The 27,945-nt window shown below is 49.8% G+C and overlaps 1 protein-coding gene and 1 long non-coding RNA gene across 5 annotated transcripts; one reads left to right on the plus strand and one right to left on the minus strand.

The window, feature by feature from the left end:
• On the minus strand, positions 1–27,938 carry Slc25a42 (solute carrier family 25 member 42). Of its 3 annotated transcripts, none has more exons than XM_048427171.3 (8): positions 27,829–27,938; positions 9,684–9,813; positions 6,950–7,055; positions 5,735–5,760; positions 5,164–5,330; positions 4,656–4,772; positions 3,449–3,600; positions 1–1,951 (listed from the first exon to the last, which is right to left on the minus strand). In XM_048427171.3, exons 2-8 carry the CDS (start codon positions 9,762–9,764, stop codon positions 1,644–1,646), a joined length of 957 nt encoding a protein of 318 aa, XP_048283128.1. In that variant the 5' UTR covers positions 9,765–9,813; positions 27,829–27,938; the 3' UTR covers positions 1–1,643. The 3 variants fall into 3 exon arrangements, with proteins under 3 accessions (XP_048283128.1, XP_087757095.1, XP_087757096.1); XM_087900969.1 differs by having other exon boundaries at positions 9,684–9,796; positions 27,829–27,933; XM_087900970.1 differs by lacking the exon at positions 27,829–27,938 and adding an exon at positions 23,096–23,215 and having other exon boundaries at positions 9,684–9,796.
• Positions 14,764–20,882, plus strand: LOC125395636 (uncharacterized). Of its 2 annotated transcripts, XR_014998603.2 has the most exons (5): positions 14,765–14,956; positions 15,541–15,788; positions 17,654–17,853; positions 19,739–19,904; positions 20,003–20,882. It is a non-coding gene; the product is annotated as an uncharacterized LOC125395636 (long non-coding RNA). The 2 variants fall into 2 exon arrangements; XR_007230611.3 differs by having other exon boundaries at positions 14,764–14,956; positions 19,739–20,882.
• Positions 27,939–27,945: the final 7 nt, after the last annotated feature.

Here is a 27,945-nt window from a genome sequence, read left to right on the forward strand (position 1 = left end):
GTTATTTAAATTTTTATTAAATATACTCTTTTGGCACAAACCTTTAAAATATATAAACATTATATATAAACAAAGTTTTCATGGCATCAAAATAGAACTCCAGACTGGACAGTGACCATGGGAGACGGCAGCCACAGAGGTTGAGAGCCCCCAGGCCAGAGCTACTGGGGGGTATATGGGAAAGCAGAGCAGGGACCTGTGACCCCCTCACCTCTCCCACCCACACGGTGCTACCTGTCCTCTCCATCTCAGTGTAGCGGCCAGGCAAGTAACAGAGTGGACAGTACACTTACAAGAGGATGGGAATGGTCCCTCACAGCCACCACAGGGTGGGGACGGCCCATCACCATCTGTGAAGGGGGAGATGGCTGAGCATCACAGGCACAAGGTAAGAAATACAGGAATGAGAAGGACTGCTGTCCAGACTGAAAATGCCTGAGGGTCAAGCCGCCCTACTCAGCCCCAAAGTGAGATGGCTGCCGTCCAGCTGTGGGAGGGAGCCAGCACCCAGCTCACCTGAGCCAGAGCTGGACTGCACAGGGATTTCTGTGTGTGCCAGGATGCACTGAAAACTAGATTCTAGAGGCAGGAGGGCTGCTGCAAGTTGGAAGCTAGACCAGGCAGCACACTGAAGGCTTCTAGGGGGGCACGGTCTCAAAGACCCCAAATCAAAAACCCCAGACCTCAAGAAAGGCATGAAGTCCCTGTGACACTCTGGGGACCCCAGGAGAGTTCTCCTTGAGACAAGCTGGCTGGTGGTCCCTAGGTGCCCAAGACACCTCTACACTCATTCACACAGGCCAAGCTGCCCATCTTGGGCCTTCATTTGGCCTGGCTGAATAACAGCTTCAGTGGGCACCAGGGACCCACAGAAGACCCAGAGTTCAGGGTTGGGCAGTCTCAGGAGTTTGCACCCCATCTCCATGGGTGTTGTGCAAACAAGAGCCTTGGGTCTATTTGATGGCCCAGGCGACATGCTTTGGAAGACATCCCAGGTAAGGGAGACCCACATTGGCATTTCCAATGGGGTCTGTACCTGTCCCTCCTGTCTGGTGGCCATGGGGCCTCCTGGAAAGGTTACAAGCCAGATAGTTGGCAAAGGTCAGGTGCAGCCCTCAGAAATAAGATGGGTATAGTGCTCTGGGGAGAAAGTTTTGTGGGCAAGGGCAGCTATCTGTCACCTAGAAGACGGTGAGCAAGAATGATAGAGGACTGAGAGACACAGGTACAGCCACCACTAAGCAAGCCGCAACCCTCTAGCATGTGGTTTTGAGGCAATGGCCGTCACATCTGCAGGCCAGGCACGGTTGTAGCAAGAACGGATGGGCTCTGAGCCCAGTGTGCCAGTGGGCACTAGAATAAGCAGCAGGTCAGAAGAAGGGATCAGGAAGTGTAGCTGACCCCTTAGGGACCTTTGGGTAATGCCCCTGAGAAACTCACCAGCCACTAGCAAGGAGCTGAAGGAAGGGGCACAACCAAGATCCATCATCACAATGTCATACCCTGAGGGCCAGCACTTTGCTATGGGCCCTGCATCCCCAAGCCAGGTCCCACCCTCCTGCCCATCCTCAAGGTACTACTGGGCTGCCAGTGCACAGCTGCATGCCCTCAATCCACCAGCTCACCATTCACTGTTGTGTGGTCTAGCTCTGCAGCTGGCGCAGCAGGATCTGCATGAGGTCGAAAGTGGTGAAGCTGATTCCCACGGCAATTGGGCCCTTCAGCCAGTTCATGCTCAGGCCCTTGTAGAGGCCCCGCACTGCACCCTCCTCACGGATAATGGAGCGCAGTGTATTCAGGATGGACCCACGCTGGTGGCCTGTGACACCTGCCGTCTGCATGCGCCGCCGCACCACGTCCAGAGGGTAGGAGGCTGACTGCCCGATAAGGCCAGCACAAGCCCCGAAGACCATGCGCTCAAAGGGGTAGGGCTGCGGGCGGCCACTGTACTCTGCAGGGTAGAGGGCACATGAGTGCCACACTTGCAGAGTCTAAGGCCCCACTTCCTGACCACCCTTTCTTAGTTTTGGTACAGGGAATGGAACCCAGGATTTCATGTATGCCAGATCAGAATCTGCAACTGAGCCATACCCCAGCCTAATAAAAGACACATTTTGCAACAGTGAGACTTACAAGGTCATCCAGGCTACATGTACAATACTTTCCCTAACCTATGGGGCACAGCTCCGCATCCTGCAGTTTCCAGTGCCCCCTCATTTGTGGGGTGCACCCCAAGATTCTCTAGAGACACTTGAACCCTTCAGAGTACAGGGCTACCCAGACAGCATCCTCCTACATGGAGGACGTACGTCAGCCTGACTTCGGTAAACTAATGAGACTCTAGAGATGTGTGGGGACGGCTGGGAGAATGTGGTCTCTATCTTAGTGTCCTGTTGGGGGCTACGGGCAGTGCTCCATAGAGCAAGTGCCTAGCACAGCCCCACACGGCAGGAAAGGAAGAGACAAACACGCTGCTGCGGAGTCTTAGATCATGGCAGCCAGGGATCCTCAAGCACCTGCAGATGCTGGAGCACAGGCTCAGGTAACCTTGGATGGACAGGTTCTATCGTTCACTTTCTGGTCTGTGACAGTCTCCCTGAGTAGTCCAGGCTGTCCTCCATCTTATGCCATCCTCCTGCCTCAGTCTCCTGAGCCACCATACTCAGCTAAATGAAGGGGGTTTAACATCCTGTGTTTGTGCTATGTGCAGACTTTCCTCTTGTCACTGTTGCCAGCTGAACACACACAGCATCTCCGCATCCAGGCGGCTGCCTTGCTGCCGCGGGTAAGCTGTGGGAGGAGGTGAAGGCTCTACACAAACACTGTACCACCACAAAGAAGGGACGCAAGGACCACGTACTAGCGTGCCACCCCACAGATAGGTCACTACCTTTCCAACCAATTCAGTTTTTTATACAGTTTTTTGTTATGTGGCACAGGCTAGCATCAATCCTGCTAGTTCCTGCAGCAATCCTGCCTCATTCTCCAGAATGCTCAGATCACAGGGGCACCCATAGTGATTCGAAGCGATTTCAGGAGTGCCACCCATCATCCCAGTGAGAGGCCTCAACTTCCCCCGATACTCACTATTTAACAAAAATGCCTGAGGGGGCTGGAGCTGTCTGTTTGCAGGGTGTTTCCCTTAAATGCAAGAGGCCCTGGGGTTTGGTTTTATCTCCAGCACCTCATGATATGAGTGTAGGAGACAGCCTGTGCCTTTGGAGCTAGAGAAGTGGGGGAAGGAGAAAGAGGAGGAATTTAAGGTCTTGCTTGGATGCGAGGAGAACTTGAGGCCAGCCTGGGTTACATAGTGAGACCCTTTCTACAGAACTGAACAAAAATGAATGAATGCATTAAAGGTTACAATCCAAGCTCCTGCGCTCTGGATAGGTGGGGTCTACAGGGACAGCTCCCTGAAATCCCCACTTCTTCACTCCACCTCCCTTACCTCGGTGCAGGCTCTTCAGCGACTCGTAGGTAAAGAAGCTGAGTCCCGCATAGGGAATGACGCCCAGCACAGTGGGTGTGAACCCGAAGTAGAGGGTCTTCAGCCCTTCCTCTCTCGAGATGCGGATGAAGACATGAAAGATGTTGCTGTACCTGCCGGGACCATGTTACAGAGCTTAGGGCCTATACCCCATTCCCTCCTCCTGTTCAAAAGAGTAAGGGAACTCTATGGGGATGGCACTACCTGCTCTGTCAGGTACAGGGCTGGTACCAATGCCCTGTGCATACACCAGGCAAGTGTCCTAGTCCCTGAGCTGCTAAGTAGACCAGGCTGGTTTCAAAGTCACAGAAACCCTCGTATCTCTGCCTTGATGCTCAACCCTCCAGCTCTGGTTTTTCTGTTTGTTTTGTTTTGAGACAGGGCCTCATTATATAGGCCTGGCTAGCCTGGAGTTATCTATGTAGACCAGGCTGGCCACAAACTCAGAGATCTGTCTGCCTATGCTTCTGCTGAAATTTTATGTGGCAACACACACACCTGGCTCTTTGACTCTGTCTCTCTTAGTGTCTATGGGTGTTTTGTCTGGATGTATGTCTATGTATCGTGTGTGTGTGTGTGTGTGTGTGTGTGTGTGTGCATGTGTGTGGTATGTATGTGTGCGCACATACTGAAAGAAGACAGAAGAGGGTGTCCAATCTCTTGAAACTAGAGTTACACTGGGCAGTGGTGGTGCACACCTTTAATCCCAGCACTCGGGAGGCAGAGGCAGGTGGATCTCTGTGAGTTGGAGGCCAGCTTGGTCTACAAGAGCTAGTTCCAGGACAGGCTCCAAAGCCACCACACAGGTGCTGGGTATTGAACACAGGTCTCTGCAACAGCAAACAGTGTTCTTCACTCAGCCACCTCTCCAGGCCCAATCCTGGTTTGTTTGTTTGTTTTTTCTGAGACAGGATTTCTCTGTGTAGCCCTGACTGTCCTGGAACTCACTCTGTTAACCAGACTGGCCTCGACGCAGAGATCGGCCTGCCTCTGCTTCCCAAGTGCTGGAATTAAAGGCGTGTGCCAGTCACCCTTAGGTATTGTTTGAGAACAAATGATGCTTTCTGGAACTCTGCAGAATCTCATTCATTGGAGGGATCCCCAGTGAGCACTCACACACACCTCTACTGATGACAGCACCCAGCATGGACCCCATGACAAGACTCACATTTCCTTGGGTGTCACAGCCATCCTTGCTCTGACCAAGTCCAGAGGGTAAGTGAGGGAAGCAGCCGTAGTTCCTGCAAGAGCGCCAGCCAGGAGGCGGGGCCACGGAGGCAGGGCTCTGCGGACAAGCAGAACAAGTTGAGGCCTAGGCAGGGAGAGGGGATGCCTATACCTCTTCAAGGAACAGAAGACCCAGAAGGGTTCCAAGTGGCTGAGTTTATGGGGTCACTTAGGCCAGTGTCAAATGCAACCTCTTCTCTCCCTCCCCTGTGCAGAGTGTCTTCCCCGAGACTGGGGCTACATGGGAATCAGATCTGGGCAGAGGGAGAAGGGAATGAGAGTTGAGAACATAGCACAGGGGAAGGAATGGAGGGTGGGATAAAGGAAGAGGGAGGGGGCTGTGGTCCTATAGGAGGAGTTAGTGAGGGGCAGAGCTTGGGGAGCCTAATCGGGGAGGAAATGGGTGGGGCCCGGTGAGGATGGGCAGTCCTGGTGGGCAGGGGCCTCACTCTCCACAGAAGCCATAGTAACGGCCCAGGATGCGCTTGTACTCCTCGTGAGCGCTGAACTGGATGGCGGCGTATGGAATCACTCGCACCATGGTGGCCGAGTTCCCACGCCATAGGCTGAGGAAGCCCTCATTGAGGTAGGTGAAGTAGAGGAGCCGGAAGGCCTCCTGGAGAAGACAGGGAGTCAGCACTTCTTGGCCACCACCAGCCCTGGGCACACTCTGTGGGCAGCACCCTCAAATGCAGACAGTGGGTGGTGGCACCCCTCACCAGGCCTGCCCAGCTAGAATTAGCCTAATCTGTGATCATCTGGGCTCCCTGCACCCCGCTTTCAGGCCCTCTCAAATGCTGGGCGCTGGTGACCAACAGAAATGGGGGTTGCAAGGCTGGGAGCCCGGCACACACTGAATGGCTGCTGATCTGACGGTGCTGCTCTCAGAAACGTTCCAGTGGACGGGCTGTCTAAGGTAAGTCACACCCACAGGTGTGCTAGGATGATCTGTGCACGCTGGGGTCCTTGGAAACCTGCCCTCCCAGACCACCTGCTCCACCTAACCCTGCAGCAGCTCACCTTGGCGGAGAATCTTTTTGAAGACACTGGAATAAACAAAAGCACAAGAGATCATGAAATCTAACAGCCAGGCTCCTGGGTCTGCAGCCCCCACAATGGGGCTCTGGGACCTGACCTTCCTTGGTGCTGGTATGGGTGATGAATGGAAATGCAGTACGGTGGGGGAACTTCGTATAGGCCCCAGGAACAGTAATGGAGACAGCACAGGGAGCCTAGGAATGGTTAGGGTCTTGGACAGAAGCTGTGAAGTTTGCGTGTTGGAGATGTACACTTGGGAGGGACCTCACTTCTCTGGCCATGCTGCCAGCCCTGAACCTGGGCCTTCTCAGAACAAGGGCCAAGACTCTCCTGGCGTGCCCTCTGTTGTCCACGCCCCCATCTCAGCACAGCAGCACTAGCTGGCCTCTCCATGGCCCCACAGGCCTGCCTCATTCCGCACCACACATCTTTAGTCACCAGATGGGGCAGGACATTGAGCTGTGTATGCCACAAGGACTTGTGGGAAAGATCCAGAAGTATAGAGCCCCAAGGCTGAGGAGAGCCTCCACTATGGCCGCTGGCCACCCCCACCCAGCCCTTATGTAAAGCCTGAGAACATCTCCTACCCTCAGCGGGAAATCTCTGCCAGGGTCTGAAGCCAGTTACAACAAAGGGCTTGCTCCTTTCTTTAGCCATCCCCTCCATCTACTGACGAGCCAGGGAACCAGCACCACCAAAGCACAGTAACAGTGGTGGCCCCTCTCCCAACAGCTGAGGGAGCTGACATCATTTGACCATTATTAGCAGGAGGTTCAGTCTTGCGCAGACCTGGATGGCTCTCCCAGTTTAGTACCCAGGGAGGAACATGGGCTCTGGACTGTCCCTGAAAGTTACATCCATAGCCTCATCCAGGTCCCTGGGAAGGTGACTAGGTTTGGAAACAAAGACTTTGTGGGTGTGGCAGACTCAAGGTGCAGGAAGGTGGCCCGGGTACCTCTGAAGAACATGGGGACTGGGGCTGGGTGTGGTAGCAAATGCCTGTGATTCCAGCACTTAGGAAGCTGAGGCAGAAGAATTGCTTTAAGTTCAAGGCCAACCTAGACTACAATGTAAATATGAAGCCAGTCTGGGGTACAGTATGAGACTAAGTATAAGTTACTTGGGGCTGTGGAGAGAAAGAGGAGGTGACCACTTGGCCGCTTCCATATTGCACAAGGGCAGATGCACAGGCTTTACCTTGGAAGATGATCTTGGTTCGGTCCAGAGGGGCTACTGCTGTCTTGGCAAGCGCACCAGCCAGGGCTCCAGACAGCAGGGAGCTGAGCACTTGTCTGTGGTCTCTCTACAACAGAGCACCAGGTCACAGGCTCAGAAATCAAAGTGGTCAAGGCCTCACAGAGGCTGGAGGGGATGCTCACTGGAGGACCAGGACACAGAACTGCACCAAACCTTTAGTGTTGGTGTGCATGCATGGGGCCCAGGGTTCAGCACTGGTGTTCTCTATCACTATTTTGTGTTTCTCAGTGGATCTGGGGCTTACTGATTTAGCTGGACTGGGTGAGCAGCAAGCTCCAGGATCCTCCAATAAGCTCTCTGCCTTAGCATGGGCTCACAGACACATGGCATCACAACTTCTTGCAGGTCCTGGGGGTCTGAACTCAGGTCTCCAAACTTTACAAACATGTCTTTACTGACTTAGTCGTCTCCCAACCCTTTTTTCTTCTTCCTTTTTATTTATTATTTTGAGGCAGGCACCCTCTGTGCAATCATGGCTCACCTGTTACCTGCTTTAAGTAGACAGGACAGCTTCAAACTGACAGAGATCCTCCTGCTTCTGCCTCCTGAGCTCTGGGATTAAAAGTGTGCCCCACATGCTTATCTCCCCCCATTTTGAGACAGGAACTTGCTCCATAGCCTAGACTGTCCTAAATCTTGCAGTTCTCTGCCTCAGCCACCCAAGTGCTGAGACAACAGATATTCACTACTATCCATCTTTCTTACATTCCACATTTAGCCTTACTGTCATCTAAAGTCCTGCTTGGCCTTGTGCAGTTAGCCTCTTGGGGTGAGGCTGACAGTTACCCCTGAAAGTTGCCTTGAGCTGTCCTTCCAACTTCCTGGTTTTCACGAACCCTTGTGCAATCCTTGGCTTCCCATTCCCACCCTTGTTTGTATAATTACAGCGTGGCATTTTGAAGCCATTTTTTTCCAATACAGGGTTTCTCTATGTAGCCCTAGCTGTCCTGGAACTTGCTCTGTAGAGTCAGTTTGGAGCTGAGATCACCAGGTGTGCACTGTGCCCAGCTAGTAATTAGCCCTCCATGGGGCTGCCATAAGGGCAGAATAGTACTCAAGTAATGGCTAACAGGCAATGCTGGGGATCCAGTGGCTAGCAGGGGGCGATGTTGGGGGGTCCAGTGACCAGCTGAAGGATACCGGGGGTTCATTGGACAGCAGGAGGTGAGGTTGGGGGTCCAGTGGCCAGAAGGTGTTGATGTTGAGAGTTCAGAGGCCTACATGGGGTGACGCTGGTGGTCTACTGGCAGGCGCAGTGGTAAATGATGACTGAGGGAGTTCACTGGTGATGGTGCCTTCAGTGGGTCCCTGGGCAGGCAGGAGTTGTCCGAGAGGCTCTCTGGAACGCTTTACATTCTGCCAAACAGTCAGGCAGCCTCCAGGACTATGCTTAAGTACCCCACTAGTGACTTTCCAGTTGTCCCTGGTACATGCTCCTCTTGTCCCCCTGGCAGTCCCAGGTGCCTCCTGTAACCCAGGAAAAGGTCAGGAGGACCACAAGGCACTGCCAGCTCAGTCACTGACCCCATGGACTTTGGGACTGTTGCTATAGTGCCTGCCAGGCCTAGGGAGGCCTGTGGACTGTGCCAGCCTGTTTCAGCAGGACTTCCACTGGTGGCAGACGTCCACAGGGAACAAGGGTGGCCTGAGCTGGGCACTTGTGACTCTCTGACCTTAGACTCTCGAGTGCTAGGACTACAGATAGACTCTAGTGTGCCCAGTCCCACTCTCACTTTCAGACGGACAGTCTCCTTCAACTGCAATAAGACCTGCCACCCCTGCTCTCCATCCAGTACCTCCTACAATTAGGAGTGAGGATGGCAAGAACTGCCCTGTGCTCTGCTGACCCTGTGAGGACCCAGAGACCGGCCTGCAGCAGTGGTCCTCAGCCTGTGGGTCAAGACCCCTTTGGGTCAAATGACCCTTTCACAAGAGTCGCCTAAGACCATCAAAAAACACATATTTACGTTTCATAACAGTAGTACAATTATAGCTATGAAGTAGCAATAAAAATACTTTTGCTGAGTGGTGGTGGCGCATGCTTTTAACTCCAGCACTCGGGAGGCAGAGGCAGGCAGATCTCTGTGAGTTTGAGGCCAGCCTGGTCTGCAAGAGCAAGTTCCAGGACAAGCTCCAAAGCTAGAGAAACCCTGTCTTAAAAAAAAAAAAAAGAGGGGCTGGAGAGATGGCTCAGAGGTTAAGAGCATTGCCTGCTCTTCCAAAGGTCCTGAGTTCAATTCCCAGCAACCACATGGTGGCTCACAACCATCTGTAATGGGGTCTGGTGCCCTCTTCTGGCCTGCAGGCATACACACAGACAGAATATTGTATACATAATAAATAAATAAATATTAAAAAAAAAAAAGAAAGGGGCTGGAGAGATGGCTCAGTGGTTAAGAGCATTGCCTGCTCTTCCAAAGTACCTGAGTTCAATTCCCGGCAACCACATGGTGGCTCACAACCATCTGTAATGAGGTCTGGTGCCCTATTCTGGCCTTCAGGCATACATGCAGACAGAATATTGTATACATAATAAATAAATATTAAAAAAAAAGAAAAAAAAAGAAAAATTTTACAGTTGGGGTCACCACACCATGAGGAACTATATGAAGGGCTGCAGCGTTAGGAAGGCTGAGAATCACTGTCCCACAGGAAGGGAGATGGCAGTACTTGCCTTTGAGGAGACAGCCCCGGACAGAACAGCTTCAGCATCTTCGCGCAGGCGCACCGAGCCTTCCTGTACACCATTACCCATCCCAGGTGTGCTGAACAGTGGGAGAATCAATCCTGAAGAACAAAAAGGGCTGGGAGAGATGAGCTGGACTTAGCAGGATGGTGGCAGCTTGGCTGTTGACTTCTGAGGCTCACCCAGGTCAGCACTTGACTCTTGGCTCCACTCCCAAAAGGGAGAATATGCCCTTGCCTTTAATCAGATTCTGAAGCTGCTGTGCCCTGGGTCGATGGCTTCATTATAACAAACATCTTTCTTTTTTTTCTGTCACTTGCACATGGCCATCACAAATAGTCTGTTTTTCTGAACCAGTGCTAGCAGATCAGAGAGGATAAGAGGCTGGCTGAGGCCACACGGCAGGGAGAAGAAAGAAAGGACCATCTTCTAACCATCACCAGCATGGCAGGAAACGGAGAGAGATCGAGGACCCACACACCCACAGCCACTGAGCACCAGCCCCACCAATCCAGGGTGGTCTGCCAGCATGAGTGTATGCAGCAAGATTTAAAAAAAACAGAGAAAGAGAAATAAGAGAAATTGGGGTTCAATCTAAAGATCAAAGAAGCAAAGCAGTCAGCCACTGGCTCTTACCTTGACCTCAGTCCAAAATGGCAATCCTGCCTTCAGGAATCTCAGAATGAGGCTGTGTGTGAGAGCTGTCTCCTCCCATTTTATATTCCTCTCTTGGGCTGGGATTACAGGTGTGCACCACTGGGACTAAAGACATGCATTGCCCAGTTTCTATGGCATCTAGTGTGGCTACTGGGATTAAAGGTGTGTATTACCACTGTCTGGTCTGTAAGGCTGACTGGTAGGGCTGTTTTACTCTCAGATCTTCAGGTAAGCTTTATTTATTAAAATACAAATGAAGTACCACTACAAGTCTAGACCCAAGGGCTCTCTTTGACGCCAGCTGCCTGTTCTCTGCAGAAAGATGTTGTGTGAAGGAAGGCCTTGTTCCCTGCACTCTCCCATGAAGATCTAGACCAGTGAAGCCACCAGTGTCCCGCCTTCTCGGACCACTGGACCTCAGGGGGAAGCAGAGATGAAGGAATGGTAGAGATGTCACTGTGCCCCATTGTTCTTCCAGGTCTCAGTCTTCATGGTTTTGTATGATCTAATCAGTAGACTTGGTGATGCAGCCCTGTCACCCTACCATTTGGGAGGCTGAGGCAGGAAGACCTGAATCCAAGGCCATTGAGTTTAAGATCAGCTTGGCATCAGTAAAAAGTAAAGGAAAGCCATCAGTGAGGGGTTGGAGCTATGGCTCAGGGGGTAGAGCTCCTGCCTACAATCACCAGTGAGTGGAGCCCCTGAGACAGCTCAGCAGGTATCACTGCCCTTGCATACTTGAGGCTCAGAGCTTAAACCCCATTGTGGAGGGGGGACATCCAATCAACAAGGATGCAGCTTTCATAAACCTGGTAAGTAGGAGGTCTGGGGCGCCATAGAACCAACAAATAAAAGTATAAATGAATGAAAAAAAAGTGAGAAATCAGTACACAGAACGGTGTGATGGTGAGCAGCAGCTGCAGGAGACCACAGTGGCAGGAAAGCAATAGCACTGACTGTGAGTTGTTAGCTCCCAACTCTGCCCTCAATGTGGCTTAGCCTCAGTCCAGGAGAAACAGAGGGCCCAGCCCACTGTGGGTGGTACTACTCCTAGGCAAATGGTCCTGGGTGCTGTAAGAAAGCAGGCTGAGCCTTTAATCTCGGCACTCAGGAGGCAGAGGCAAGTGGATCTCTGTGAATTTGAGGCCAGTCTGGTGAATTCCAGGACAGCCAGGGCTACAGAGTGACACCCTGCCTTGAACAAACCAAATAAAGAAAATAGAAAAAAAGAAAAGAGAAAGGAGGCTGCAGGCTATGGGGAGCAAGCCAGGATGCAGGACTCCCCCACAGCCTCTGCACTAGCTCCTGCACATGCTCCTGACTTCCCTCACTGACACGTGGAACCTGAATTCCAAGTGCAATAAAACCCTGTCCTCCCCAAGCTGCTTTCGGTCGTGATGTTTATTCCGGCGACAGAAATTCTGACTAGGACTTGTGCCACGTCAGGCAGCTCACTCACAATTACCTGGACTCCAGTTCTGTGGTCTCGACAGGTACCCACATATACCGACACAAATATAAATACAAAAATAAAAATAATACGGCCAGGAGGGTTGGGGGCATAGATCAGCAATAGAGCTCTGTCTGGCCTGTAGGAGGCGCTAGTTCCCAACCCTAATAACTTAAGGAAGGGAAGAAAGGAAAAAAAAAACACCAAACCAACTGAGGTTGCGACAGGAAACATAAATGTGAGCTTGCAAGCAGTACCCTAAGGTGTTGAGAGAGGGACCCACAGGATAGGGAACGGGATGAAAGCTGGAAGGTGGAATGAGGACACTGAGTGATGACCCTAGAGGTGTGTCTCCAGGACTCCTTCCTGATTTAAGATGAGTGAATTAGATGGTGGGGAAAGGAGAGAATTCTTTTGTGCATAGAGCCCTGAAAACACATGCAACTCCCTAGAACTTATATGGTGGAAGGAAAGAGCCAACAAGCTGTCCCCTGACCTCCAAGTGTGCACTGTGACAGGCGGATCTCTGTGAGACCAGTCTGCTCTACAGAGCGAGTTCCAGGGGCTGGAGAGAAGGCTCAGCGGTTAAGAGCACCGACTGCTCTTCCAAAGGACCCAGGCTCAATCCCCAGCATCCACATGGCTACTAACAACTGTCTGTAACTCTAGTTGCAAGTCGAAGCTACACAGAGAAACCCTGTCTCAAAAAACCAAAATAAATAAACAAATAAATACAAATAAAAAACCCTAGTAAGCAATATGCAAGACTATAAAGAGACTAAAATTAGCCAGGCCTTTAATCCCAGCACTCAGGAGGCAGAGGCAGGTGAATCTCTGAGTTCGAGGTCAGCCTGATCTACAAAGCAAGTTCCAGGACAGCCAGGGCTGCACAGAGAAACCCCATCTTTTGAAATCAAAGAGACTAAACCTAGGGCTTCGTCTGCATCTCAGCTGGTAAAGTGCTTGCCTAGCAGTCAGGAAGCCATGGTTTCCCATCCCAGCACCACATAAAACAGGTGCCACGAGGCACACCCATCACCCCAGCACTAGAATGGGGAACTGCCTCAAATAAATAAAGAAAGAAAACTAAAATGAATGGGTGAAATAAAGGCTACAAAACAATGCCAAGTGAAGATGGACAGCCTCTGTGGCTTTCGAGCAGCAGTGCTGGCTTTGGGGCGGTATGGTCACGGCGGGGCATACGCAGAGCGCTAAGGGGGCACCTTCTGCAGGGCTTGCTGTTAGCTGGTTTCCTAGAAGACCTTCTTGGCAGAGTGCATACTGGGTTAATGGCCTCTGTGTGGAGGAGTGAGACATGCACTACAAACAGGGCACAGTGGCAGCGGCCCATGCCAGACCTGCCTTTATCTAATCTGTCTGCTTTATAGATGGGGAGTTGGGAGTAAAACTGATAGAACTTCTGCCTGAAATTCCCCAGTGAGGAGGTAGGGGTAGAGCAGCTGCCTAGAATCCTCCAATGAAGGGCAGCGGGGAGGGGTGGGGTAACATCTTAAGCTCCCCAACCCCCACTGCCAGCACTCTAAAATCTAAAAATAATAATAATAATAATAAAAAAATCTGTAGATAGGGAGGCTGTGGCCTGTTGATCCACAAAGGTGACAGTGACTCCAGGTGGTTACTGGTGTGTATACATGGCTGCTCACTCACCCTCTACTGAAGGTGAATCTACTGAATCTCCCTTGCTTTTCGGAGATGCTCAATCAAGCCTAGCACAGGACTCCAAAGCTGCAGGAGACCCTTTCCCTAGGGAGCCCAGACCTCAAAGTTGTCCTAGAAAACCATGTGTTCCTTAATTAAGCCTTCACTTATCCCAGAGGAAGAGCCAAGGGGTGGGGCTGGAGGAGGCTGGACATCAATTCCTAAAGTCAAATAGAACATAACTCTGTCACAAGCAGTGTCTTGAGCAGCTCAGTGCCCTGCAAGCTGACTCTAGCACTCGGGAGTCACTCTCCAAGCTCATGTCCTGGGACGGGGACAGAAGTCAGTGTCTGAACCAGCAGGCTCAGGACCAGTTAACTTGTGCTTGCTGTACGCTAATGCCATAGGTAGCTTGGTAGAAGATGGGTTGGGGGAAGCACACCTGAGGGACGGCAGCCAGGATACCTAGCCTTGGCATGAGGCCACCCAGCCTTTTACAAGCCTGGAAAAAGCCAGAGCAAAGCACATCTGAGGGAAGCTGTGAGACTAGGCCTGCATGACTTTAAAAATCTTGGGGGTAGGCAACAGCACTTAGTGGGGAGGCGATTTCCCAGCCGGTGCAATATGCCAGCCTCTGTCTATCTCCTGTGCTGCCAGTCTGTTGCCCTGCACTGAGAGTTGTTGCAGGAAGGTCAAATTCAAGGCTGGGCTCTCCTTAGGTAATAATAATCACCCTGGCCTCAGTGATGAGCCAGCTGGTGCTCTGGAGCGCCTGTCCTGGGACAAGGATAGAGACATCAGGTCAGGAGGACGGGATGTGGCTCCTGTACCCACAGTGGGAATGTGAGGACACTGTAGAATGAGCCTCCCCAAGGGTCAGGTGGACAGCGACCCGCGGTGGCTTGGAAAGCAAACACAGAAACTGTCTGCAAGAGGTGAGGGTGTAGGCTGCTTGCTGAGCAGGCACCAGGTCAAACACAAAGCATCGGTATTGAGCATGCTCACAGTTTCCTAAACAATATAGTGGGCTATTTGCTTACTATTTGAACTCTATCTGGAGTTCTGTCATCTAGGGAGGACACACTTAGGGTCTAGGCAAACAATGCACCACTGTACGGAAGAGACAGGAGCTGAAGGTTTCAGTAAAAGGTGGGTGGGGGTGGGAACACACAATGAGGAAGGACACAGATGACGACACTAGAACCAAGCCTCACATCTAACAGCAGATGGCAGTGTTGCCATCCTGTTACTGGTGCTGAGCTGCAGGTGCCAGGCTTTGTCTGGGGTCTATTGGCTATTTCTTCATGTCCTTCCCCAGTGTTAAACATTTACAGTTACACACTGCCCCCAGCCATCCCCATCCTGTTTTTCTGATCTGTGTTGCCTCCTGCTTTCCCCAGTCTCTGTTCTTCAAGATGGAACACCATAGGGACGCTGCCCGGGAAGAAACAGCACAGGGTTGCTCTCAGTGTTCAGGCCTGAATTTCTAGTTAAGGTAAGGTCAGCTAAGCATCTCCTAGTCAAGTAGCCATTTTGCCACCTCTGAGCTCTGCTTTCTATGATCACTTTGCCCTGGGTGGGTGTGATGGGGGGACAGATGAAGTGCCAACTATGGAGCAGGGGAAAACATTGATCTGTATGACACAGATTGGTTTATAGGAATAGATTTATCTTCTATTCTGTTTTTGTTGTTGCTGTTTGTATGTTCTGGTTAAGACACGGTTCCTCTATGTAGCCCTGGCTGTCCTGGTACTTGCTCTGTAAACCAGGCAGGCCCGGAACTCAGAGATCCACCTGCCAGAACCTTCCAAGTGCTGGGATTAAATTATGCACCACCACCCAGCTTTGTTTTTGAGACAGGGTCTCGTGTAGCTTAGGCTGGTTTGAATTCCTGATCCTCTTGCCTCAGTCCCCTTTAGCGCTGAATTTATAGATGTGCTATGCCATGCCTGGCTCAAAGACAATTTTGTTTGTTGGTACTGGGGTTGAAGCAAAGCTTCTGGGTGCTGAGAAATTGCTGAAGCACTGAGTTGTATCCACTAGCCCTCTTTTACTCATTTTTTTTTCTCTTTCAAACAGGGTCTTGTACTATTCCAAAAACATGCTGTGCAGCTGAAAACAACTGTAAACTCCTGACCCTTCTGCCTCTACCTTGTGAATGTTGGGATGACAGGTTCACAACGCCACACTTGGCTCAGCTAACTTCTGTTCAGTACTAGGGATGGAACCCATGACTTCACAGTGCCAGCAAACACTCTACCACTGAGCTGTCCCTCCCGCTCCTACTGCTTTACTCTGGCCATCACTCCATTGCCTAAACAAGCAAGGTGGGTGGGGAGTGATGCAGTAACTACTTCAAGACAGCAACTGCGGTAGGACAGGTGGGGAGCTTAGCACGCAGGAGACTTGTGTTCCATCCTCAGATCCTTGAGTGTCAGATCTCTGGCTACCCAGGGAGGTCCACCTGTACCCCTGCCTCAGGGTTGCAGCCAGCCCCATCCTATCCCTGGAGGGGGCTACTGCTCAGTGACAGGTCCGCAGTGGATCCCATAATGACAGTCATCTGAAGCAAATTAGTATCTGTCTGCCAATGACAAAGGCTGGTTTCTTTTCTAGTTCATACAGTTTGCTGTGTCTGGCATGGGGGCTGTTGACTGCTAACCCTGCCTACCAGCCTTGAAGACAGATGGAAGCTCCTCACTCTGTGCTCTGGGGACTGTGACTGTCACCCTGGCTGGGAGCTCTATGCATGCCTCACAATCTCTCAGATCTCAAAAGACCCAGACAGCTCTGGCCACAAGGCACAGCTGCTAACCCAGCACAGGGGCCAGCCTAGGTGGGATACATGGAAAGTCCCAGGCCAGCTGGGGCAACTTAGCAAGACGCTGTCTCAAAGATGAGAAGGTCCATATAGGAGTGGGGATACATATAGCTCGGTGGGAATGTACTGAAAAAAGAAAAAACAGTCTGTGAGACGGCTCAGCAGGTAGAGACTTTGCTGTTGAGCCTGATGGTCAGAGTTCCATCTCTGGAACTTGTTTGGTGAACTGACAGAACTGACTTCTGCCTGTAGCCTCTGACCTCTACACACACGCACATCCTCCCCACCATGGTAAATAATTGTACAAAGTCACTGTCCTCTGTTCTTACCGACCCACACTATTACCAGAGGCTCTTGAGTGCTATGCTGGCTCCCCTTCAGTTATTGCTGCCCAGGTTCTCACCCCAGTGCAGTGCTCTGCACCTGCTCACTCACGGTTATTTGAAGGACAGGTAGGTAAATTACCTGGACACTCTGAACTCCACATCTTCATACTCTGCTCTGCTAAAAAAAATATTTCTGCATTCTTTGAAACCCACCTTGAAAATCTCATTCTCACTCTTCCCAGTGTTACCTGTGCCAAGTGGTTCTCCAGGCAGGTGCGGGTGGCACACGCCTTTAATCCCAGCACTTAGGAGGCAGAGGCAGGTGGATCTCTGTGTTCAAGCCCAGCCTGGTCTACAGAGTGAGTTCAAGACAGCCAGGGCTACATGGAGAAACTCTGTCTTGAACCCCTCCCCTAAAAGAAGTGGTTCCTATACCCCATTCCACTAGATCCCCACTCAGGCTGGGGGCCATGGAAGCACCAGAGCCTGCATGGTGCTTTAGCCTCACCAGCTGTTCCTGCCCTTGTGCAGGTCTCTACTGTTGCCCAGTGCAGCTCTGCATTATATTGATGCTTCCCGAATGGGGGCAGATCCTACTGCTGCTGTGACAAGATAGAGGCCATGTGACCTCTATATACCTGTCCTTCCCTCTGTCACTCTATTCCTGGGATATGATACATGCTGGCTAGTATGCTCCCTAACAAGGAAGCAAGCAGGGCTGAGACCAGTGGATCAAATGGGCCATGCAGCACTCCAGCCCAGTGCTCCCCTACCATCTTTCTGTTTGTGAGACAGGTCATACTGTGTAGCCCAGACTGGCCCTGAACTCAGAGATCCTCCTGTCTCTGTCTCCCCAGTGCTAGGACTAAGGGAGTGTGCCATCATGCCTGACTCTTTATTTGAAAAAGGGTCTTATGTTTGGCCTTGAACTCAACTATATAACTGAGGATGACCTTGAACTCCTGATCCTTCTGCCTCCAAGTCCTGAGTGCTGGGAGGACAATTTTAGCTGTCCTCTGCCTTGTTTAAGTGCCGTCTGCTCTAGGGAAAGGCCTGAGAAGGAGCAGATTGTCCTCCCACCATGCTGGGAGCTGAGCACCAGGACTGTTTCCTCCAGAGCGGGTGAGGGGACCACACACCGCAGAGGAGGATGCAGTGGCAGCAGCCTAGACTCCTGCTCAGAGTTGCCAGAAGCTTGGTGCACCCATCTATTCTGCAGACAAGAAAGTCACACCTGAGCAAACTGTGAGTTCTGTCATCTATGCTGTTTTTCTTGTCCTAGGTCCTTAAACAATCTCTTTGTTACAACTGTGGGCATGGTACTACACCACTTCGGCTTCTGAATAACCTAAGATGACCTGCAGTCTCAGGACCTAGTGAGCTCAGGCCTGGCATTTCAGCTACTCAGAAGGCTGAGGGAGAATCAAGGCCAGAGGCTAGAGAGACAGTTCCAAGGTTAAGAGCATTGATTGTCCTTGCAGTCAGGGGTTTGGCTCCCAGCACACACATGGTGCCTCACAACCATCTGTAACTGTGGTTTCAGGAGATCTGATGTCATGTTCTGACCTCTGCTGGCACCAGGCATGTGAGTGATGCACAGATATACATGTAAGCAAATCATCCACAATGTGGGATGCCCTTCTGTATGTGATGAATATGTTTTATTACCATTAGTTAATAAAGAAGCTGATTTGTCCAATAGCCAGGCATAATAGTGCCAGGTGGAAAATCCAAGCAAAGATAAAGGGAAAAAGAAGGCAGAGTCAAAGTAAATAGCAGCAGCTGCTAGAGAAGCAAGATGTGAGTTAAAAGGTCATGAGCCTCATGGTAAAATATAGAATAACAGAAATGGGTTAATTTAAGTAGTTAATAATAAGCCTGAGCTAATAGGCCAAACAGTTTGTAATTAATATTAAGCCTCAGAGTGGTTATTTGGGACCTGGGGAGTGGGAGAGAAACCTCTAGTTACATGTCCATACACAAAAAATAAAAGAGCTGAAGGCCAGCCTGGGCTACAGTGTGAGACCTCATATCAAAATTAAAGATAAAAATGGTTGGGGAATATAATATAGCTCATAGCTCAATGGGAGAAAACTTGCCTAATATGTACAATACCAAGTCCCACCACCAGAACCACAAAAACAAATGAAAGATATCAAGGGAGAAGCCAGACATAGCAGCACACCTGTGATCCCAGCATTGGAAAGGCTAAGGTAAGAGGACAAGTTCAAGACTAGCCTGGCCTATGTGGTGGGAAACTTGTCAGAAAGGAAAGAAGAAAAGGAGAGAGGAAGCAGGAAAGTGAGAAGGGGAAGGGAGGAGAAAGAGAGCCAGAAGTAGGGACTTAAACACAAACATCTAAGAACCAGCATGACAGGATTCTCTCTCTGCAAGTTTGTTTGTTTGTGTGTGTGTGTGTGTGTGTGTGTGTTACAAGACAGGGTATCAAGTAGCCCAGGCTGGCCTCCAGCTAGGTACACAGTTGAGGCTGACCTTAAGTTCCTGACCCTCCCTCCTCACCCTCCCAATGCTGAGATGCTCAGTACTGGGCCACAAGCAGGCAGCACCGTGCCCAGCTGTTTTCCAGTGTTTTGAAACACAGTGGGGGGGCCAAGCAGACCTTGAACTTCTGGCCTTCTCCTGCCTCCCCTTCCCCAGCACTGGAGTCACAGCAGAGCGGATGTGGGACTGCGGAGAAGAGCCCTCTGTTTGGCTGTGAGGCCTGGTGGGATCAGGACCCTCTGGAGACTCTGGGGATAATCTGCCCTGGGCCTGGTGGCTGCCAACGGCCATGAAGGTTTTTGGCTTGTGGTCCCATCACTTCAGGAGCCACTTCCTTCCTATCCTGCTGGTCCTCTCCCTAACAGCTGTCTCTATGTCATCTTTCCTCCTCATAAGGATGCCAGGTGTCAGTTTCTGTACATTCCTGGCATCACTTCTGAGACAAGGTTTCAATAGATAGCCCAGGCTGGCCTTGAATTCAGGGATCCTCTAGTCTCCTCAGCCTCCCAAGTGCTGGCTCACAGAACCTCACTGGGCTCACAGTGAAAGCTTAATACCTGACAACGAGACAACAAAACAATGGACCATAGTGCAAGCTGTGTATTCTTCTCCTCTTCTCCCTTCACAGAGCAAAAACCTTGGAATGTGAGCATGTTGCAAGATGGTCACAGCAAAAGGTGCCTCAGCAAGAAAACAGATGTCCAACAGGCACATTTAAAAATAGCACAGTGACCCAGGAGGATCAACAGGGAACAGCATTCTACTTCTCCAGCCCTGGGACAAGCTACTATTCAGTATAACTTTCTCTTCATATCACAGAATACTTTTTTCTTTTATCTATCTACCTGTCTATTTATTTTTGAGACTGGATCTTTTTTTCCCCCCAAAACAGGATTTCTCTGTGTAGCTCTGGCTCCTCTGGAAATCCCTCTGTAAATCAGGCTGGCCTCAAACACAGGGATCCCCCTACTTCCTGAGTGCTGGGATTAAAGGCGTGCACAACCACCACCTGGCTGGGTTTTGTTTGTTTGTTTGTTTTGTTTTCTGCGTGTTTGTTTTTTAAGGCAGGATCTTATTGTGTAGCGTAGGCCAGACTGGATGCTCTATTCTGCCACAGCATTCTGAGATTACCAGAATGCTGAACCACGACGGCCAGAGAATCTTACTTTTCAGTCATTATATTTTAAAATTAAAAATGCGTTTCTGGGGGGCTGGAGAGATGGTTCAGTGGTTAAGAGCACTGACTCCCCTTCCAGAGGACCAGGGTTCAATTCCCAGCACCCACATGGCAGCTCACAACTGTCTGAAGATCCAGTTCCAGGGGATCTGACACCTTCATACCAATGCACGTAAAATAAAAGTTAAATAAACTATAAGAAATGTTAAAAAAAATGCATTTCTGGGACTGGAGAGCTGCTCAGTGTTTCAGAGGACTGCCTGTTCTTTTTTTAGAGGACCCAGGTTGAGCTCCCAGCACCCACATGGTACTCACAAAGATCTGTGACTCTAGCTCCAGGAAGTCTGCCATGCTCTTCTGGCCTCTGCTGTCACTGGGCACGCATGTAGTGCACAGACAAACATGCAGGCAAACATAAAATAAAAATTTCTTTAAAAAAAAACTCTTCCAACTGCATTTCTGACTCTGGGAGATGGCTCAATGGGTACCTATTGTGAAAGCAGGAGGACAGGGGTTCTGGGTGTGTGAGAGGGCTCATCGGATAAAAGGGGTTTGGTGCCAATCCTGATTCTGAGTTTCACCTCCAGGGCCCACATGGTAGGAAGAAAGAACCAAGTTCACAAATCCTCTGATCTCCATCAACACCTGCTCCTTGTCACATGCAACCCACTCACACTTCTACCCCCATTCTCCACAAAGAAATGTAATTTAAAACTTTTTAAAGAGGACCTGAGTTCAAATCCCAACCACCCACATGAAAATACAGGGATGGGGGGCTGGAGAGATGGCTCAGAGGTTAAGAGCACTGCCTGCTCTTCCAAAGGTCCTGAGTTCAATTCCCAGCAACCACATGGTGGCTCACAACCATCTGTAATGAGGTCTGGTGCCCTCTTCTGGCCTTCAGGCATACATGCAGACAGAATATTGTATACATAATAAATAAATAAATAAATATTTAAAAAAAGAAAATACAGGGATGGCCTTGTATGTATTATTAACTTGAATGTTGGGTCAGAAAAACAGGAAAATTCCAGGAGCTTGGTGGCCACCTAACTAGCCTAGTCAAAATGGCCAGCTTCTGGTTCAGTGAGAGACCCTGTCTCAAGGGAATAGGGTGGAGCACGACAGAAGACACCCAGATACACAGGGACCACCACCACCACCACACAAACACAAGCGCAGTTCTGGTGCTGGGAGATGGCTCAGCAGAGAAAATGCCTGCACACAAGCCTGAGAACCCGAGAAGCTGCAATACAATGGCGAGGACCCTTTGGAGACAGGTGTGGTGGTAAATGTACCCCTGTAATCTCAGCGGTAAGACGGGAGATGCGGACAGAGAGTTCCTGAAATTGACCAAGGGCCAGTTAGTCTGGCGTATACAGGTGAGGACGGGCCCTGAGCAGGAGCACTCTCTGTGTCCTCTGATCAACACTCGAGGTATATCCAGACAACACCATGACCTGTACACGTGCACAGAAAAGATAAAATAACTGGACAAAATGAATGTTTTTGTGCGGTTCTGAGATAGAATCATGACCTTCCAGCGTCAGCAGGTGTCCTAAACCTATGCCATGCCCCTTGCCAAAAGTGAAATGGCTATTTTCCCTTTGTTCTTTCTTCCCCAACATAATATTTTTATTAATAATTTGGGAATCTCATACAATACACCCCGATCACATTCGCTTCCCATTCCTCTCAGGTCCGCCCTCCCCACCAAAAAATAAAAATACCCCCAAGGTCTGGAGAGATGGCTCAGTGGTTAAGAGTACTGACTACTCTTCCAGAGAACCCAAGTTCAATTCCCAGCACCCACATACAGCTCACAACTGTCTATAACTTCAGTTCCAGGGAACCTGACACCCATGACAAAACACCAATGTACATAAAATAAAAATAAATAAACTGAAAAAAATACCCCCTCAAACCAAAACATACCAAGTTCAATTTGGGGCTCAGACCGGTGTTGAATCCACAGTCATCCTCCTGCTTCAGCAACAAAGTGCTAGGATTACAGGCCTGAACCACCACACCTGGCCACAAATGAAATTTTAAAACTAATGCATTTGTTTATTCATTTTAAGAAGGTTTATTTATTTTTTTGCCAGGCGGTAGTGGCACACACCTTTAATCCCAGTACTCAGGAGGCAGAGGCAGGTGGATTTCTGTGAGTTTGGTATACAGAGAGAGTTCCTGAACAGCTACACAGAGAAACCCTGTCTTGAAAAAAAAAGTTTATTTATTTCTATTTTCTCTATACAGGTGTTTGCCTGCAGGTGTGTCTGTGTACCCATGTGCAGAGCCTGCAGTGGGCAGGAGAAGACAATAGATCCACCTGGAACTGGAGCCAGCTGTGAGTGCGGGCAATCTGGTCTTCTGAAAATGCAGTCAGTGCTCTGAACTGCTGAGCCATCTCTTTCTAGCCCTTATCTATTTACTTGTGAGACAGGGTCTCACTGTGTTGCCATAGCTGGCCTAGAACTCTATATATATCAGGCTGGCCTTAAACTCACAGAGAGATCTGCCTGCCTCTGCTACACCTGGCTTATTGATTTATTTTTGAGACAGCCTGAGACAGTTTCATGTAGCTCAGGCTGGTCTCAAACTAACTGTGTGGCTGAAATTGGCCTTAATGCCTGATTCCTCCTGCCTTAACCTGCCCAGCTCTGGGTTAATAATACTACCTACTACTACCTCTGGGCATGTACTACCTACCGTACCTTACCAGAGGCAGTTTTCAAAATAACCTCCCTTATTAATATTTATTTTCATCTTTTAAAAAAATTTATATACATGCAAGTATACAGGTACCTGAGGAGGCCAGATGAAGACAGCAAATCCTCTGGAACTGGAGTCACAGATGGCTGTGAGCTTCCATTCAGGTGCTGGGAGCTTAAACTCGGGTCTTCTGCAAGAGCTGCCAGGTCTCTTAACTACCTAGCCAGCTTTCTAGCCCTCTGAAAAAATGCATTTATTTATTTATTGGTATGTGAGTTCAAGGCCAGTCTGATCTACAAGAGCTAACTCCAGGACAGGCTCCAAAGCTACAGAGAAACCCTGTCTCGAGAAACAAAACAAAACAAAAAAAAGAAAAGAAAAGAAAAGAAAGAAAGAAGAAAAAGAAAGAAAGAAAGAAAGAAAACTGTTGTCTCTCTTTGTCTCTGACCAGGTAGCACATGTCTGGTACCTCACGACATGAACTGTATTAAAGGTCCCAGCGTTGGCAAGGTTGAGAACCACTGCTCTAGCCTTGTTTCTCTCTCTCTCTCTCTCTCTCTCTCTCTCTCTCTGTTAAAGATTTATTTATTATGTATACAAAATTCTGCTTCTATGTATGCCTGCACACCAGAAGAGGGCACCAGATTTCATTATAGATGACTGTTAGCCATCATGTGGTTGCTTGGAATTGAACTTAGGACCTCTGGAAGATCAGTCAGTGCTCTTAACCTCTGAGCCACCTCTCCAGTCCCGCCTTGTTTCTCTTATTGGCTTTTGGCTTGACATTATCAAGCTAGGCCTGCAGATCGGCAAGCCCTAGGGACTCACTGGTCTCCACTTTCCTGCCTGGGTTTCATACTTTCTCATACAGGTTCTAGGACTCAGGTTCTCAATGTTTGTACAAGCACCAGTCAGCTTCCAACTGCCTCAAACTATTTATTTGGGGGTGCCTTATCATAAAATATCAAGACCCAATTTGGGATGCTGTTTGGGGTCAGAGATTCCATTCTCCACGTTAATCTCAAACAACCATTCTACGACGGCAGGTCTCATCTTGTGTCCTCTCCAAGATTTCTCCTAGTGTCCTGCAGAGAGGGACTGGGATAGGTCCTGTCCTTTCACCTCACTATGGTGAGGATCAGAAGTTCATTGCAAGGGCTGCTTCCTGAGTCAGGACATCCAAGGGGAAGATCAAAGGCTCTCCTGCACCACTGCTAACCTGCCACAGGGGTAGGAGAGCCCTTACAGCAATCCTGTCTGAGCTGGCTACAGGAAGAAACAGGCCTTCCACCTTTTCCCAAAGAGAACAAAGTTAGTTAGTAGTTTCCTTGACCTGGCCCTCGCAGTTGCGCTTAAACGTGAAGACAGGGGGCTCTCTGAGGGGCTGCACATGGGAAGCAGGGTGCTGACCCACCCAAACTCATTCCTTACTGCCCCCATGCAGCACGAGCCTGTGCAGAACCCACAGTCAGCTATAATCTTGCTATTTGATAGCTGTTTTTTGTTTTGCTTGACACAGGGTCTCAAGTAACCCAAGTGGATCTTGAACTTGCTGTGTAGCTGAAGATGACCTTAAACTCCTAATACTTCTGTCTCCACCTCCTAAATGCTGAGGTGGTGGTTATGGCTATTTGGTGTTATTGAGACAAGGACTTACTATGTTGTCTCAGCTTCCCTCGTTCTGGGATTACAGACGTCCACCACTATACTCAGGAGGTTATCATTACTCTTTTATTTGTGTTTTGTTCTGACAGGGTCTTGCTAAGTATCTCAATGCTGACTTTGAACTCACTACCCTCCAGCCTCAGCCTCCCTGGAACTAGGACCACAGGTATACACAGCATGACTGACAATCTAATTTATTGGAAACACAGTCTCACTATGTAGGCTATTCTGAAACTCATTGTGTAGACCAGGGTGGCCTCAAACTCACAAAGACCCACCTGCCTCGGCCTTCCAAGAACTAGAATTAAGTATACCATTGCTAACATGTACTGATTTTGTAGCTACATTTAACACTTGCATTATCAAAATTTAATTTTATATATACGTTCTATATATGTGTATATAAAAGAATGAGCTGGGCATTGATGTTGCGCACCTTTATTCAGGAGGTAGAGGTAGACAATTCTCTGTGAGTTTGAGGACAGTCTGGTCTACAGAGTGAATTCCAGGACAGGCAAAGATACACAAAGAAACCAACTCAAAAAACCAAAAGAAAGAAAAAAAGAAAGAAGGAAGGAAGGAAGGAAGGAAAGAAAGAAAGAGTGAGCACATAGAGGCTGAGCAGACGGTTCTGCAGGTAAGAGCTCTTGCTGGCAAGCAAGCATGAAGACCCAAGTTCAAATCCCCAGCACCCACGTAAAAAGCCAGGCATGACTGCTGGAGCAAAACCAGACATCGTCCCCTGGCCTCTGTGTGTTCATTTGCACCTGCACACATGTGCACAATATACCACACTCATACACAAAAAGAACATCTTATACACACATATGCATATGTACCTATGCATGTAAATACAGTCTTATATACATGTGCATACACCACACACATATTCTTATTATAATTTTTTGCAAAGCTGAAGGTAAAACCCAAGGCCTTGAAAATACTACGGAAATATTCTACTACTGAGCTGTATCCCATGACCTTGCTTGAAACTGAATGAGAAGTCCCAAAGGCTACAATTTCCACAGGAGAAGCTGAAGGTGACATGACCAGGAGGGACATTCTGGCAGTATCCTCTGTGAGGGGGGAGAGCACCAAGAGTAACAGCACAGGGTCAGTCTCACAGGAAAAAAAGACTGTCATTGATTTTCTACCATCCTCCTTCTATGCTGCACACATATAAACTGGACTCAGGAGAACTACAAAACTTCCAGAAAAATCTTTCTTCCTCGACCCAGCTTTTTCACTGGAAGCTTTATGCAGTTGAAACACTATCCCTCCCAACTCTGAGAAGTATTTCCTTACTGCTTAGCAGTCAAGGAGCTTGGGCAGGTCACGAAGAGGGCCAGGTCTGACCACAAATAGCAGCACCCCAGATGTTCAACACCCCCACACCCGCCAAGACCTGGAGAAGCATGCTCGTTCAGGCAGTCACCTAGGGGCTGTGTCTTCCAACTAAGCATTTCCGGATCCAATCAGTCACGACTTGGGAGAAATGCCTGGGAATGGGGTGGAGTATGGTAAGGGTTCCCCTCCTCCACCAGTCCCAGAGAGATAAACATAAGCAACCAGCCACTGACAGGAGTGGGCTTGAAGAGTAGGCTCAGGGCACAAGGTGGCCAGACAGAGCCTGCAGCAGCATTCTAGGGCTTCAGATCTGTGGCTGGTAAAATGGGGGTCACTCTGAGTTTCAAGGTGATGGCATTACTCTAAGGTCAGAAATGACTTGAAAGCTGTCAGGCCCTGGGACTTTTATTTGTTGGTGGTCTTTTGAAGACAGGGTCTCTGCAAACCATAGGCTGGACATGAACTCCCAAACCCTCTGCTTTCGATCTCAAGTGCTGAGACGACCAGTTGACCACCATACCTGGCTTGTGTGGTCAGGGATGGGACCCAGGGCTTCGAATTAGCACTCCACAACACAGCTCCATCTATGCCCTGCTTGCTCATTTGTGTCTCCCCCTCCTTCTTTCTTTTATGAGACAAGGTCTCAAAGAGCCCACATTGGCTCTAATTCACTATGTGGGAATTCCTGATCCTTTGTCCCTCCACTTGTTCAGTGCTGGGGTGACAGGTAAGCTGTGTCAAGCAGTCTTTAAAAAAAAAAAAAATATTGACAGGCCTTTTATCCCAGCACTTGGGAGGCAGAGGCAGGTAGATCTCTGTGAATTCAATGCCAGGCTGGTCTACAGAGTGAGTTTCAGGACAGGTTCCAAATTTACACAGAGAAACCCTGTCTCGAAAAACAAACAAAAAGAATTATAAAAATATATTAAGTGTGTGTGTGTGTGTGTGTATGCATGCGCGTGTACATGCGCACACCATAGAGCCCATATAGAGGTCAGAGGACAACTTTTGGGAGTTCTCTCCTTTCATCAGTTGGACCCTGGGGCTAGAACCAGCTGACCCAGCTCACCTCAAGCACTCTTCATGAGAGTTCAAGGACAGCCTGGGCCACAGAGCAAGCAAGTGTGGACTTGACCCCAAAAGTAAGTAATTGATAAACAACAATAAAATGAAGAAGTAGGAATAAATAAAAAAGCACTGTTAAAATAATAAGGGGCCAAGTTAATCCTAGCACTTGGGAGACAGAGGCAGGGAGATCTGAGTTCGAGACCAGCCTGGTCTACACAGTGAAACCCTGCCTCCAAAAATAAATCACCAACACGCGCACTACACAGGAAAAAAGAAAAAATTTTTTAAACTACAAGGGAAAAGTTAGGTGGGCTTTGCTTTGGGAATGAAGCGATGGTTGAACGACAGGGACCCGGAAAAGCACGCAGGTGCACGTGTGCAGCAGAGGGCAACCGCAGCTGGGTGGCACCAGAAGCTTCCACCGGATTCCAAGGAGGGACAGGAGGGACAGAGGGACAGGAGATCGGTGAGGGGATGGGTCACTTAGGCACGGGTGTGGGATGCGCGATATCACCTCGGCCTCCGCGGGGCTGTCACCCTCAAGGCAGCTCGGCGTGAGATCAGGGTTCGGCCTGGCCGTAAGGACCCCGAGGACGCGCGCCCCAGAGTGTGTGAGGGGATCTGTCACCTCTCTGCGCTCGCGACACTGCTGTCACAACGAAAAGACCCGTGCCGCGCTTCCTCCCGGCCCGAGCTGCGCGGACCCAGCCACCCCGCGGCGCCTGCGCTCCTCGAGTTGCGCTCACCTGCCCGGACGGTCTCCTCCGCCGCCGCCGCCACAGCCGCCTCAGCCGCCGCAGCCGCCGCAGCCCCTCCTCGCGCGGGCCGAAGCTCGCGGCCCGGGCGGGGACCAGGCCGTGCCG

Source organism: Myodes glareolus, chromosome 23 (genome assembly GCF_982192425.1).
Source record: "Myodes glareolus chromosome 23, mMyoGla1.1, whole genome shotgun sequence".
NCBI classification, from domain to species: Eukaryota; Metazoa; Chordata; class Mammalia; order Rodentia; family Cricetidae; genus Myodes; species Myodes glareolus.

Bases quoted from the DNA above. Each gene is read 5' to 3' on its own strand.
- Slc25a42 (XM_048427171.3), bottom strand. From the start codon at position 9,764: ATGGGTAATGGTGTACAGGAAGGCTCGGTGCGCCTGCGCGAAGATGCT. The intron at 3,601-4,655 runs GTGAGTCTTGTC...TGGTCCCGGCAG, and splicing joins GCTGTGACACCCAAGGAAAT to GTACAGCAACATCTTTCATG. The intron at 1,952-3,448 runs GTAAGGGAGGTG...TCTACCCTGCAG, and splicing joins GCTGAAGAGCCTGCACCGAG to AGTACAGTGGCCGCCCGCAG.